General features: G+C 37.4%; 1 protein-coding gene across 1 annotated transcript; it reads left to right on the forward strand.

Annotated features, from left to right (window-relative positions):
* The first annotated feature begins 1,562 nt into the window (after positions 1 to 1,562).
* Positions 1,563 to 13,577, forward strand: LOC110442387 (ubiquitin-conjugating enzyme E2 E1-like). The gene is made up of 4 exons (XM_021485971.1): positions 1,563 to 1,969; positions 8,514 to 8,564; positions 9,644 to 9,776; positions 10,920 to 13,577. Exons 1-4 carry the CDS (start codon positions 1,827 to 1,829, stop codon positions 11,163 to 11,165), a joined length of 573 nt encoding a protein of 190 aa, XP_021341646.1. The 5' UTR covers positions 1,563 to 1,826; the 3' UTR covers positions 11,166 to 13,577.
* Positions 13,578 to 15,779: the final 2,202 nt, after the last annotated feature.

Raw genomic sequence — 15,779 nt, forward strand, 5'->3', positions numbered from 1 at the left:
AGATTGCCACATTGTGCCCACAGGGACATAAGATAGCAGTAAGATTACCACATTGTGCCCACAGGGACATTAGATAGCAGTAAGATTACCACAGTGTTCCCACAGGGACCTAAGATAGCAGTAAGATTACCACATTGTGCCCACAGGGACCTAAGATAGCAGTAAGATTGCCCATTGTGCCCACAGGGACATAAGATAGCAGTAGGATTACCACATTGTGCCCACAGGGACATAAGATAGCAGTAAGATTGCCACATTGTGTCCAAATGGACCTAATATAGCAGTAAGATTACCACAGTGTGCCCACAGGGACATAAGATAGCAGTAAGATTGCCACATTGTGCCCACAGGGACCTAAGATAGCAGTAGCATTACCACATTGTGCCCACAGGGACCTAAGATAGCATGAAGATTACCACATTATGTCCACAGGGACCTAAGAATCTGTTACAGTTTAGAACCATATATTAACCTAAACTATATATAATGAGTTCGTGGTAATGTTATACATTGGGGGGTGGGGTGGGGGGTGGGGGGGGGGGGGTAACCACAGGGACATGGGAATTTGTTACAACTATATATGCCTATCTATACAATCGACTTTCGGTAAAAATGACACCCCCAATGATCATATATACGAGTTGTGTGATCATTGGGGGTGTTATTATACTGAAATTCTATCTAAACCCCTAAAATATGTAAAATTACTCTAAACACCATAGTTTAGGTCCAAATATAGCTATAACAGATTTTCAGGCCCCTGTGACATATACGAGCATTGGGGTGGCATTTTTAACCGAAAGTCGACCAAACCCCTAAAACATGTAAATTTACTCTGAACGCATTAGTTAAAGTCAAAATATAGCTGTAATGAATTCTCAGGTCCTTGTGGTATAAACGAGGGTGACATGGATGGTGATCTAAACCCATAAAACATCTTATATATTACCCTGAACACTTCGATTTAATAAAACCGTTAACATTTAACAAATTATCAGGTCCTTGCTTCATTCAATTAGTTTGCCGCTGCTACTATATAGACATACGATATATTTCTAACATAAAACGTACATTGTTGTAGGCCAATATATGTGTCGCAGCAACACTGTTTTATGGAAATATATCCTTGTATACGGCATTTCTAACACGAGGAAAATATTTACTAATTATTTAACGCAAAACGTGATATGTGGCTAAAATTTGATCTTCGACAGTCGCTCACGATAACGATTCGGCTATGGAAATTCCTTAAGAAAGTCCCAATTCTTTTGAAACATTTAGAATGCATCACGCTAGCTACGAACAAAGCAACACGGTCGGTTTGACATTGTTAGTTTATCGGAAAACAATTAAAACTCGTCTTCCCGTGTTTAACCATTAGTTTATACCGTAATCGAATGTTGATGTTCATATTATTTTTATATTCAAAAGGTTTATAAAACCCGGTATCACTAAAGATGATAAAGTGACGTTAATAGAAGTTTGACATTATTTCCTGAAGCATCGGGAAGCTAACTGATCTTTAGACACACCGGGGATACAATAGAGATTGATTTACAGATTTTGAAACAGACTATAACTACTCCGCGAAAAAAGTCTTCACGCATGAATGGGAACAGATGACCGTACAGTAAGGAGGGCAATCAGTAACAATCGCTTACTGTAATCCTAATAAGACTCATCAAGGGAACCGAAAGCTTAAGCCGATGGATTCTTGATGACTGTCCGTCGTGTTGGTGGAAAGTGTGAACTTCAAAACGAATCAAGGAAGAAGCGCACTTGCCGATTGATAAAACGTCGTCAGATCTCTAAACCTTGATAGTACTATGGCTTCGTCAAGTGCCAGTGCTAACGCACAACCCGTCCTTTCACCAGCGGCAGTGTCCAGTCAAAGACGTACTTCTGCTCCAGCTGTCAAGGATTCCAAAACTTCAAAACAGACCAAAAACCACAGCACAAGCGCCAAAAGGTAACTCATTCTAACTCGTACAATACACAAATAATTTGTCAACCCTTTTGGAGCCTCATTTAGTTGTATCTCATTTGCATATAAGCTTTAACGTTATAGTGCAGAAACAAAAGGGTGTTATTTGATTAACTATTCACATATTGTTGTTAAGTAAACATTAATTTCAATGTTGTCACAAAACTGTTTTGTTAATTTTACTGGATTTACGAGAAAGAATGCCGGAAATATTTGCCATCAATACAAGAGGCCATCTAAAGGGAACATTTATCTTGAGATACTATAGATCACTGCACACTTTTTGTACTGAATAAGTACTCCAATAACACACTATCTATGATAGTGAAACATAACTATGTTACAAGGAACGTTTCAAGAGATACACTCTGGTTGATGAAGTTGCTCTGTCAGATTACATGTATGATTTAATATCTGTGATTAACTCTCATTATGTTTGACACATTATTAAACCCCAGTAAAGTCATCTTTCGCTGTAGTCTACATTGCCCATCGTTGAAAACTTTTTAGCTTTTGTAGATTGTCTTGATTGTATTTCATTAACTCGTTAATAATTATCATCCGGTTGCGCATTTGAATTGATAAATGTCAATATTTAATTACACATTGATGCTCAGTTGTGACTGTATAGATTATGTTACTCACAAATTATAGAATTGACATCCAGCTGGTGTCAGAATATCAAGGGGGGGGGGGGGGGGGGGNTATATATTGCATGATTGGGCTTTGTATAATAAAGCTGCTGAGGCAGTTTTCTTTTTCTTTTGTCACTGGAGTTTCTTAGGTTGATCTACTACACAGAGATATGGATCACTTTTTTTGTGATCAGCTATCTGTATCTGTCCCAATTTTTAAGAAATCAAACTCTATCTAGCCTTCTCCAGGTTTTTGATTTTTCGATGCGCCTCTCTAGCCACTCCTTTGGTCCATTTGGTTAGAGACATATATAAATGTCTATTGATTTGGTTAACAGTTTGTCAGAATTAGAATGAGTTTCCGTTGTGAGATGACACAGCATCCTCTGCTTGTATATATATATATGCACGTAAAATGTATTCTCCTTCCGCTGACATGAACTCTGTTTCCTCAAAAACACACACAATTTCAGAGTTTATAAGTTTTTTGCAGTTGCAGCCTGCCACTTTTTTTAAAAATATTAATGAGGTTGAGGTCAGCGCGTGCTGAAACATGCAGTGTTGGTTTTGAGGAAAGATGGCTGCACTTCCAGCCAATCACACCACGGGTCTCGGCACGCGGCTGCAGACGTCAATCTCATTTATATTAAAGAAAGTGGCAGACTGACTGCGAAAAAATTTGGAATTCTGAAATCGCATGTGTTTTAGAGGAAACAGAGTTCATGTCCTTAAGGGCACACTTGCTATCAAACGAAGGGACAATATAATTAGCTGCAGAGGTATTGGCTCTGTTGAGGTAGCTAAAACCTTAATCCCATTACATATATATCCACAGTGGATGTAATACAATATCTGGCTTCTATGGACATGAGAAACAGAAATTCAGGAGGCACGCAATCTTTTGAAAAATGTTGCAAAGCAGTGACACAAGAGGCTCTTCAGCAAATGTCCACATTCACTGTTCGACACATCTACAATGATAAAATTAGTAAGCTAAACATGACTCATGAGTAGATATATACTTGCACGATGATAAAGAAGATGAAAGCAATGATGACGAAATTATATGTAGTGACTCTGGATAAAGAGGAAGATGGTGACTAAAAGTCTACATGTTTCATTGACCAGACAACCAGTGTAGTTTGGAAAAAGAATAGGTCCGCTGAATCCCACTGCATGACCATAAGAAGCGACTAATGTGGGAGCCCCTGCAAAATAGGGGGGTTTAGTCCGTTATTTCTACGAAGGGGAAATGGAAGAGACAAAAATTGGTCGGCGTCTCCCATTACAACACGTCAGATCTTTTTCGTTTCCTTCCTTTTGTGTCTTCTTTCTTTTCTAACCTCTTGCTGTTTGTGGCGGCGATTACCTAGACACCCGTTCTCATATTAACCATTGGGGATTTGCTTTTGTGCCCTCTATTTGGGGAAATAAAAGTGACCAAAATAAATCTGCTGCACCCATTGCAATATTTGGTATTTACATTATATTTCTTTCTATTTCTATAACTACCTTTTATTTCCTTTTCCTTGCGCCTCGCTTGGCAATACCTCACTTTTGGCTTTAACGTTAAACGCTACAGCGTTCGCCTAGGTAAGGAAGGCAATTGATTATGTCCCCAGGCCGGGGTATACCAAATTTCCTTAAAAATGGTAGTTGTGAGATAGCACTATAAAGTTGGCATCAGATCCGCGCTATCACAAGGAGGCAAGTACACCAACATACCCTGTCTCCAGCACACATACACACATGCATTGTTAAACAACGCACATAGAGGCACGTCCTTAAATGACCTTAGCTGTTAGCGGGATGTTCAACTAATTAAAAACAAACGAAACCAATCATATGGTTCTGGCTGATGCAAGGACGATAAACCCGAAATAAACAAAATCATTGACCAGACATTTCATACAATGATTGTTTCATCTAATTTACACTGGTTGAAGATGAAAACTTTGCATCCACACAAGTAAGGATGTCTTCCTGGTCTTTTCCTTTGCAGACAGCCAGCAAAAAAATAACAGACCATTCTAACACTTACTTTAATCAAGTTATTGTACTAACAAATAAAATCCCTGACCCTTCAAACATATATTTAGACCCAAAAATCATATAAAACGGAAATGTACAAGCAAAGATATGTATTTTTTTGATATACCAGACGACGGGTGGTGGCCATTTTGAATTTTTGCATCTGGCTGAGTTAGCCCACATTTTCATGAGGTTCACCCCAGTTCATTTGAATCAGCACCCTCAAATTGACTAAAATCAACTTTCAAACCTTGGTCCCAGAAAAGTGGTCACGGGACCCCAATGTGGGAACTCTACTAATGTGTACTTTTCCAATGTCCATGTATGTATATATGTTGATTAATTCTTATATGTAACTATTCTGTTTCTTGATATTGGAGGAAATAGAATAATAATACAAGCAATATACTTTGAACGGAATGAACTGCAAATAAACCAACCAAAGAACTATATATATAAGCATTATTATGAAAATTAGGCATGTTGCAAGCCCACTTTAATTTCCTCAGTTCAAAAGACTTGTTAATGTAAAGACCCACACCATGCAAAAGATTTGGTGCATTAGATGATAATGTTTAAAAGCTTTCCTATTGCTATACTGTATTGTAAGACATAAGAAAAACATTTAATCCAATAAACATTTTAGTGAAGCTTGAGTGTTCAATTATATTCATGTGTATATACAATATACATGGAGGACAATATATGTGAGCTACCAAATTCATTGCTTTGGGTTGGATAGACAGAATAAATCCAAGAGTTGCTCCCCTTTAGTTAACTTTGTTCAGTCAAAACCATTTACAAGTTTTGAGGGTTAACTCATTCACCCCTGAAGACACATTTGAACGCTTCCAAATCAAAGGTTGGAATAGTTCATTATGAAATTTCAGGGGTGAATGAGTTAAATGATCACACCTGATATACAATGTACACTTGATTTCACCTAATGGTCCATTATTTAATGTAATAAACTCATCTTATAACCGATGTTCTGTTGCCGAATTCTCAAGATCCGATGTGGATGTGAGTTATGGTTACATCTTGACACCCTGATTTGATAAAACGATTGCTGATTAGAGATTCAAAGAAATCACCTGCATAAAAAAAAACAATTTAAAATTTTGATTTTGAAAAATGGAAAAATAAAATATATATTCATGCATTGTACTGCCGGGCCGACCTAATGTACTAAGAAAAAAAACAACGAGGTATTTCACGTTTTTTTCCTCATATGCTAATATGGATAATTACATTCACTAATGAGAAAGTGTCATTAAGAATCCCTGTACCTGAACTGCCAAAAACTGTAATGTTGCATTAGAGACTGTTTTTCAGACATGACAATGCCTTTGATAAATAAATCATGTCTTACAAGGAAAACATAACTTGTCAGACTTTTATGAAAATAATAAAGATGAGATAAAACTTAAGCAATAACAGTGTCTTGAGTGTAAGAAGTTAAGCTAGATTGAGATTTTAACCCTGAACTTCAGGTTGTTGTACTATTGCTCTGAACACCTGGGCCCGTATTCATGAAACGGTTCTCATGCTCAAGCATGTATTTTGTGCTCAAACCCACTTTCTTGTAACTCCCTTAAATAATCTCTAACGATCAAAAGGTCAAATGTGAAAATTGATAACAGTATTTGGCGTTGAGTCTCTTCAAATGTTTTCCAAATTATTGGCATAATAAGAGTTGTTTATTAATTTTTAACTAAAACAAGAAATGAGCTTGAGCACAAAATCCATGCTTGAGCATGAGATCGGTTTCGTGAATACGGGCCCTGAGCTACACATTCAACAGAAGCGTCATGGCCCATCTGTGCTATAGTCAGGTTTTAGAGGAAACTTGTGTAACCCTACGTACGCCAAACATCTATCTGTCAAAATAATTGGGGGGTGGAGACCCAACGTTCTTGCAAGGAAGTCAGTTCCATAGGGCCGGTAGAGATCCTGGGGTGGATACCTTAATGGTATTCAACAGTGCTCATCAGGGAAAGCAGAGCATATGTAAGTAGAAATGATGAGCAACAACACCACTGAATCTGGTACAAAATGTAATGCTTGATTTACATCCTAGGTAGGATGTAAATCAAACATTACATTTAAGTTATACTTAATCACATATAACTATTTAACAACTGGGGGGTGGAGACCCAACGTTCCTGAAGGAAGTCAGTTCCATAGTGGTGGTAGGGATCCTGGGGTGGATACCTTAATGGTATTCACCAGACATCTATCTGACTGTAAAAGTATTTAAGTCTGGTGTCAGCGCTAGAGGAAACTCGTGTAACACCATGTACATCAGCAATCTATCTGTAAAAATGTTTGAAGGTGTACATAGGGTACATGTAACTGTGCTCTGAAGACGGCCTCCCTTTGGCCAAAACATGGAACTGACTTCCTTGCAGGGACGTTGGGTCTCTACCCCCCAGTTATTTTTAGCTCACCTACCCGAAGGGCAAGTGAACTTATGCCATGGCGCTACTTGTCCTGAACGGCTCAGTAGATTTTGACCAAATTTGGTCAGAAGCATCGTTGTGGGAAGGGGAACAAATTTTGTATAGATATGAAAGGATTTGTTCCATATTTGATCAGAAGCATCCTTGTGGGAAGTGGAACAAATTTTGTATAAATGGTGGGTCTGACCCCCCTGGGGGCTGAGGGGCGGGGCCCGATAGGGGAAATATAGCAAATTCTTTAAAATCCTTCTTCTTCTGTAGGAATGAAAGGATTTGTTCCATATTAAGTCTGAATCATCCTTGGGTGAAGGGGAACCAATTTTGTATAAACCGTGGGTCTGGCCCCCCTGGGGGCTGAGAGGCTGGGCCCAATAGGAGAAACATAGCATATTCTTTAAACTCCTTCTCATNAGGCGGGGCCCAATAGGAGAAACATAGCATATTCTTTAAACTCCTTCTCATTCTGTAGGAATGAAAGGATTTAATCCATATTTGGTCTTAAGCATTCTTGGGTAAAGGGGGACCAATTTTGTATGAATGTTTGGTGTGGCCCCCCTGGGGGCTGAGGGGCGGGGCCCGATAGGGGAAATAAGCAAATTCTTTAAAATCCTTTTCCTTCTGTAGGAATGAAAGGATTTGTTCCATATTAAGTCTGAATTATCCTTGGGTGAAGGGGAACCAATTTTGTATAAACGGCGTGTCTAACCCCCCTGGAAGCAGAGAGGCGGGGCCCAATATGGGAATTAGAGGTAAAACCTTTAAAATCCTTCTTCTACCATAGGAATTAAGGGATTTTATCCTAATTTAGTCTGGAGCATCCTTGGGCAAGGGGACTTAATTTTGTATAAATAATGGGTATGACCCCCCTAGGGGCATAGGGGTGGGGCTCTGTTTGAAGTTTGTTCTCGCTATATCTCAAGTACTGGATGGATCTTTCTGAAATTTCATATGTACTTACAGCACATACCATTGAGTGCTATATCTTTACTTCATACCAATTATTTTAAACACATTCAGGTGAGTGATACAGGCCCTCTGGGCCTCTTGTTACAGATAGATGTTTGGTGTGCGTGGGGTTATCCAAGTTTCCTCTGGCCCTGATACCAGACTTAAACATTTTTACAGCGAGATTTCTGGTGTAAGTGGTGTAACCCGAGTTTTTTCTGGCCCTGACACCATATTTAAACATTTTTAAAACCCGACTTACACCAGACATCTATCTGTAAAAATGCCTGCAGTTTGGTGTAAGCTAGGGTCAGAGGTAAAATGGGCTAATGGCAGGGAAGCTGGGGCGTGCAGGTTTGATCCCAAGTAAGATGCAACAGTAGTGGTCACTTCTCTCTTCCTGTTATATCTATAAAGTGATAAATGTGACACATTTTTACTTTGTGATATTTACAGACTACAAAAGGAACTTGCAGAAATCACACTGGATCCCCCACCTAACTGCAGGTAAGTGTATAAAATGCAGGTTTCTCCAGATTCTCTGTGTTACTGAAGGTATAGGAAGTGGACTATTGTTATGTATGGTATCAAAGTTGTCATTTTGTATTCTTAACAGTAAATTTTCCACATTTGTGATTTTAAATTGAAATATTATTAACTGGATTAAATTGCCAGGAATCCCCATTTGATTTTGTCTGGTCATCTCTTCTTTAGACTTTCTATTCCTTGTATGGCTGGATGAGGGAATTTATATTTAGAAATCCATCAACTTGGGTACGCAGACCACTAGCTGATGTTGAATCTCAATTTCCTTTGTTGTAAAAATCAAAAGTGAAGAATTTAATGTCAGATAAACTTGGCTCCACAAGTTGTGACGAATTCATTAACTCATTCACCCCATGAAGACACATTTGAACTCTTCCAATTCAAATGTTGGAATAGTTCATTATGAAATTTCAGAGGTGAATGAGTTAATTGTGTATCAGATAATCTAGCGATTTAATTCCAAGATTGTCACCATGGATACTTTCCTGTTTACTCATACACAGAATTGTTCAGGTACATTTTTTTTGTTCATGTATGCAAATAACTTCTTACAAATATTATACAATTACTAACTTGGTAAAAATCATTGGACAATACTGATCATGCATGTAACTTTACAATGTGTGCTTCAAATTCAGCTTCTTACAAATAACTTTCACTTTGAGGATTTACAACGTTAACGGATGTGCACAATGAATGTCAAAGAATTTTCCAGAAGAAAATTACAAGGACATTTCTCATATTTTTCCATGGTGGAATTTTGTATTATCGGAGAGAAAATCTGACGAAATCAAATTGGTAAATTTGAAATATAATCCAGACAGGAAAACTATCCATTGTTCTACATGAATCTTTTCACAATCCATGTATACTTACCAACATGAAGAAAATGTTTAGAAATAGGAAAACTACCCATAAACAAATAAAAATGGCCAGAATTAATCCTGCACATGTTTAAGCTCTTTGATGTGTTGCTGAATCAGTGTTTCGGTTCAGAAGAGGAAGACTCATGCAAACTGAATTTGTTTCATTCTTTGCAGTGCTGGACCAAAGGGAGATAATCTCTACGAGTGGGTATCCACCATACTTGGACCAAAGAGTTCTGTGTATGAGGGTGGTGTGTTTTTCTTGGACCTGAACTTCTCACAGGATTATCCATTTAAACCCCCAAAGGTAGGATATATTCCGCAGTGTTTAAATTGTTCTAGCTGTGTCTGCTCTGTTATTGGTTTAAGGATATATATATATATATAGTATCGATAATTGCAATCGTTAACCCTTTCACCACTGTTGACCATACTAGACTCATCCATATCAATACATGGGAGAGTCGACTAAAGCTACTTAGGGGTGAAAGGGTTAAGATACATAACTGGTTGCACACTAATAAACGAAGCTATTTTTTGGGGGTCCTGACTGAGCTCAGAATTGCTATAAGGCCATTTGATTATTTTTCTACTGTAGGTATATTTATTTTACGTGTATGTAAAAATTTGTTTCAAGTACTTATTAAAGAAATAACAACTACATTAAATGAAAAGAGAAATGAGAAAATACAAATCATTAAAACATACATCAATTCTTTACATATTTAGCTCCCCGGGAATAAAATAATTTGAGTCAAATAAAAGTAACTGTATTCAGTATAAAATAAATATGATAAATATATAAATATATGAAATGTATTGCTTGTTGGCCCAGTTGTTAACGCGCTTGTTGGCCCAGTTGTTAACGCGCTTGTTGGCCCGGTTGTTAACGCGCTTGTTGGCCCGGTTGTTAACGTGCTTGTTGGCCCGGTTGTTAATGCGCTTGTTGGCCCGGTTAACGCGCTTGTTGGCCCGGTTGTTAACGCGCTTGTTGGCCGGGTTGTTAACGTGCTTGTTGGCCCGGTTGTTAACGTGCTTGTTGGCCCGGTTGTTAACGAGCTTGTTGGCCCGGTTGTTAACGCGGTTGTTGGCCCGGTTGTTAACGCGCTTGTTGGCCCGGTTGTTAACGTGCTTGTTGGCCCGGTTGTTAACGCGCTTGTTGGCGCGGTTGTTAACGTGCTTGTTGGCCCGGTTGTTAACGCGTGGGGGTCTTATTGTGGGAGGAAACCAGAGTACCTGGAGAAAACCCCTGTTGTCGCGGAGGTGACTCCAAACCTTTTCATGTCCAATCATGGGAATCGAACCCCGGCCGCCTCGGTGAAAGGCAAATGCACTATCCACTGCACCATCCAACCACCCAGTTTAAAATAGCAGTTTTATTTTGGGCTTGTGAATTTTAGAAGTTTGTTCTGACATATCCTGAACATGATCAGTACGTTTTTTTTAACAGGTGACGTTTCGTACCCGGATCTACCATTGTAACATCAACAACCAGGGTCATATCTGTCTGGACATCCTAAAGGACCAGTGGAGTCCAGCGCTGACCATCTCAAAAATACTCCTTTCAGTGACTTCCCTCCTTTCAGACTGTAATCCGCATGATCCTTTAGTTGGGAACATCGCACAGCAATATCTGACCAATCGCGAGGAGCATGACAAAATAGCTATGCAGTGGACCAAGCGATTTGCAACATGATTTTTCATTGGTTACACGTTAAGAAGTTTGGTCACAGATTGTTTTCGGTTGATGAATAACGAAAGAAACATTAATGCTTTTTATGATGATCCTACTGTCCGTTCCATGTATATTGATTTCTCAGTTTTAGAGATAGTAAAGTTCATTTCTGACAAACTTTCACAACTAATACCTCAATTACCTGAATTGCCAAGTCACCGTGATCACTACTCAAAGAAATTATTCTAAATGTCATTTTCCTGACATATATTTGTTGGAGGTGTGTACAAATATTTTTCATTTGCCATATTTGAGCTAAGAAATGCCCCCTTTCACCCCTATGTAACTTAAAGAACTCTATACCATGCATTGGTCTGGTTAAGTCCATTATGGTCTACAGAGGTAAAAGGGTTAAGCATCTCATCCCTGCAGTCAGTGTGATTTTCCAAATTGCTAAGAACCCTGAAAAATGACTAGGTCAATATGGTAAGCATACAAAAGGGTTTTCCTCAATAATGATTTTTATAAAAAAAAATCCACGGATGTGATTGTATGTTCTTTAGAACTGTTAAATTGGATGGATTTTTTTATTTAAAATCTCAAAAAACTGAGAATCAAAATAAGTTGGGCAGATTGTTGATGTGCATATCATGATACCAGCATGTGTATAGTGTATGTACAGAAGTATGACTATGGAAAGTGAGTGAATAGTGAATGTAAGGTAAGAAATGTCCCTGTTACATGATTTCTAGGTGGCTGCTGTTCTATAAATGGAGCCCTTTTTTTTTTTTTAGCTAGAATGCAGAATGTGTCAACAGAATTTTTGGAAAGATTGAACTGACTTGTCTAGATCTAATATGGTGTGAAAAAGAGACTTGATGGCAGAGGGTTTGTTACTGTAGCAAAAATGTATGTATAGTTGTTAATGTTTCTGGAAACGGGTATCAACACTGTCAGAGAATGTTTTTGATCCAACTGCTGGATGCGTCTTTGATGGAATCTGTTCCTTTGGTGACAAGCTCGAGAGGGAATCATATAGCTGACTTGGTCCAAAATGTGACAATTTATATACCATAGGTCGTCAAATTCCGTGCATACACATAACAGTTGTATTTATTGGAAATTCTAACGGTTATTATTTAGTGGATTGCCTATCAATATCTTTCAGTGTTAGAAATTAAGAAGAGCATTGTAGACAATAGCTATATATATGTCAACAAACGATTTTGTTAGAGATTCATGTTGTGTGCTGCCGGCAAGAAGCTAGCTTTTCATGTGAACATTAAATTAAAGCACATTTGTGATAATCGGTCTCATCAGAACTCTTGAAGTGAATGCATATTGCCATGTTAATATTATAAAATGTAAAACCTTTTTTATTATAAACACAATAGTCAACGTTTTTTTCTCAAAATCCTGGTCAGTAATCTTTCGGCATTAAGAACGAACAATGTGATACCTGGTATATAAATGAATCGGGAAGAATGAAGGAAAAATTGGAATACACGGGTGATAAGTGAGAGGGCATATGAAAGACAGGATATTATATTGAGGTCGTGCTGTTTGTAGACAGACAAGAATTTCTGTAGAGTCAGTGTTCCTTTAATCTCATCCCACTTAAGTTATTTAGTTTGTCTAAGTTTGACAATACTATGTAGTTGTCAATATGTTTTGGCAAATCATTTAAATGTTTCGAATTTATAGCATCGGTTTCAACTGTTCACAATATTTATATCATATGATTATTACAATTTAAGGAAGTGTCCAACAGTCACTTAAATTCACATCAGATTCAACAAAACAACACAGGTGTATGTCGACTATACGTAAATACATTAAAGGTTGAGCTTTCTGTCATGTTTTAAGCTGTTAACTCATTCATCCCTGAAGTTTCATAATGAACTATTCCAACCTTTGAATTGGAAGAGTTCAAATGTGTTTGCAGGGATGAGTAAGTTTAATAGTTCAGTAATATTTTAGATTCTTAGACTGTTTTTGAAATGCACAGTTGCTAATAAACAAACCTCAATTTTCAAAGCCTTGTTAGTTTTACGAGTTGTTAAAACAAATTTCAAAATGCAACTTTTGAGAAACATTCAGAATTTTTCAAATGCATTTTCATTCTTCAGGCACTCCTGATGAACCCTTTTATTTGTGGTTTTAGTTTGGAATTTCAATATTTCTGAAGATTGTTTAACTTCTTGTTAAGTTTTTCAGCCATTGAATAATTTGAACAAGTCCGGATATCATTATTTTTTTCTTGAAAAAAAAAAAATGATCGGGAAACTAGGTAAAATGGAGATCGGTGAAACAGGTGTTAATTGCTTTGTCTATATTTTAAAATTCATATTGTTTGTTGATAAAACACCTGCACATGATGATATGTTGTAAAAATGCTGATCTGGTAATAAATAAAAGCAACTTTGTTTTCATGTTGAAGTTTTTTATGCTTATAATATACTTTTTACATGACTCTTGAATTTTGGACATGCATAACTAAAGTATTACAGCATGAATTTCAAGACCAGATAAATTGTTTAACAATGCAATTTAGACATGTTAGGATTTATTTCTAAAGAAGAAAGCCAGACATCTTATCTTCAGATTGACAATTTAGTGTCAACATCGAACATTTCCAATTGATAAATCCACATTTTATAGAAGAATAGCTATTATTAAGTTAGTGAACTTATGCAATGGTGCGGCATCCGTCTACTTTTCCTTTGAACGACTTCTGAAGAATGGTCTGGCCTATAGTCATGATATTTGGGTGATAGCTTTTATGGTTAAAGCACAACAAAGTTTGAGAATGAAAATGACTGATATACTTTCAAGGTCACAGGGGTCAAAAGTGTCAAACACTTAAAACGACTTCTTCTGAAGAACTGAAAGGTATAGAATCTTAATATGAGGCTGGTAGCTTCGTTAGTAAAAGCCTAACATAATTTGAAAACGAAAATGGTCTTGACACATTTTCAAGGTCACAGGGGTCAAATATGTCAAACTTAGTAAACAACTTCTTCTGAATTATCGAAATGCATAACATCATATTATTTGGCTGGATGCTTCTTAGGATTGAATCCGACAATGTTTGCGAATGAAAATGACCTCGACCTATTTTCAAGGTCACAGGGGCAAAACATGTCAAACACTTCAAATTACTTCTGAATAATCTAAAGGCATAGCATTATAATATTTTGCTGGTAAATGGAGTTGGGATATTTAGCTAGTAGCTTCCTTAGATAGAGTCCAACAAAGATTGCGAATAAAAATTACCTTTACCTACTTTGTCCTATTGAGTGATCTTAATCTAATTTGATATAGAGTATCGTTGGCCCAACATGATTCAATGTTGTAGAGACCATGCATCCTAATGGAGACTAGAGAATGAGACCCGATTAGGTAAAGGTGATGCTGAAAGACAGAGCAAATATTTGGAAATATTTGTAGTACAGTGTAAAATATTTTGCTGACTGATTAAATATACAGGTGAGCGATACAGGCCCTCTGGGTCTCTTGTATGTAAATTCTCTTCCACACTTGAGCTGATCCTGACAGATTTAGCTTTAGCTTGCTTGGTTTGAATGACCCAGGCTAGCTTATGCCATTTCATGGGTCCCATCTGTCTGTCAGCCAGTTTTGCTGGAATCATTGTTAAACAGTGGGGATCAAAATGGTTCAAATAGAGGAGCTGAGGTTCGGGATCAAAAAGTATGGATTTGGCCATCCCTGGAACAATGAGACCGGTAACCAATTATCAACGTATTTGGATGGTAGCATCATTAGTGCTTTATCTTAAACAAACAATCGTAAATCCATTAATATTTAGCTCATAACTGTTCACATATTTTTTACAAAAATGTTTCACAAGAATAAACCAAACTAATTCAGAGATAGAAAAATACTGGTCTTTTTCTGAATTCAATTCAATTTAGTGTATGTAATGCAAACTACTATTTATCTCATAGAAAGGATTTAGAAAATTTAACTTTCAGCATTTTTACCCAAAAGTCTTATTTCATCTCTGCTTAATGTTCATTATGAATGTTACCTCTGCTTCCTCAAACTTTGTTAAAAGGTTAAAATATATTTGGAAAAAAAATCAAAATTTGGCAAAAGATCAAAACAATTTCAAAAACAAAAATAGAAAAGAATAACATTTTCCAATAATTTAAATGTGATTGGCATCATATTTGCTGATTTATCTGGAGCTTGGGTTTTGTTTGTATGGAGACATTATCACGCAAATGTCCACCTACAAAACTGTTGCAGTTGATGTTCGACAGGTCTTATCGGTTAGGATAGACCCAAATCACGTGTCCATGCTCTCTACTATTTAAAGAGAAAGACTCCAAGACGGTCGACCAATATAGGACCATATCGCTACTGATTGTCGAGGGGAAGATTTTCTTCTCGATACTTGCCAAGAGCATGACAGCCTACATTTTGGATAACAGTTACGTCGACACCTCGAGTCAGAAGGGAGGAATCACAAGTGTCATCAGCTAACTGATCAGAGAGGCCAAGCAGGAAAAAGGTAACCTGACAGTGGTATGGTTAGATCTTTAAAATGCCTACGGATCTGTGCCACACAAACTGATTGAGGCAGCCCTGGACCATTATCATATTCCAGAG

The sequence above is a fragment of the Mizuhopecten yessoensis genome, unplaced genomic scaffold (assembly GCF_002113885.1).
Source record: "Mizuhopecten yessoensis strain PY_sf001 unplaced genomic scaffold, ASM211388v2 scaffold716257, whole genome shotgun sequence".
NCBI classification, from domain to species: Eukaryota; Metazoa; Mollusca; class Bivalvia; order Pectinida; family Pectinidae; genus Mizuhopecten; species Mizuhopecten yessoensis.

Excerpts from the sequence above, each read along its gene's own strand:
- LOC110442387 (XM_021485971.1), top strand. The coding sequence starts at position 1,827 with ATGGCTTCGTCAAGTGCCAGTGCTAACGCACAACCCGTCCTTTCACCA. Across the intron at positions 1,970-8,513 it reads CACAGCACAAGCGCCAAAAG|ACTACAAAAGGAACTTGCAG; the intron begins GTAACTCATTCT and ends TGATATTTACAG. Across the intron at positions 8,565-9,643 it reads GATCCCCCACCTAACTGCAG|TGCTGGACCAAAGGGAGATA; the intron begins GTAAGTGTATAA and ends CATTCTTTGCAG.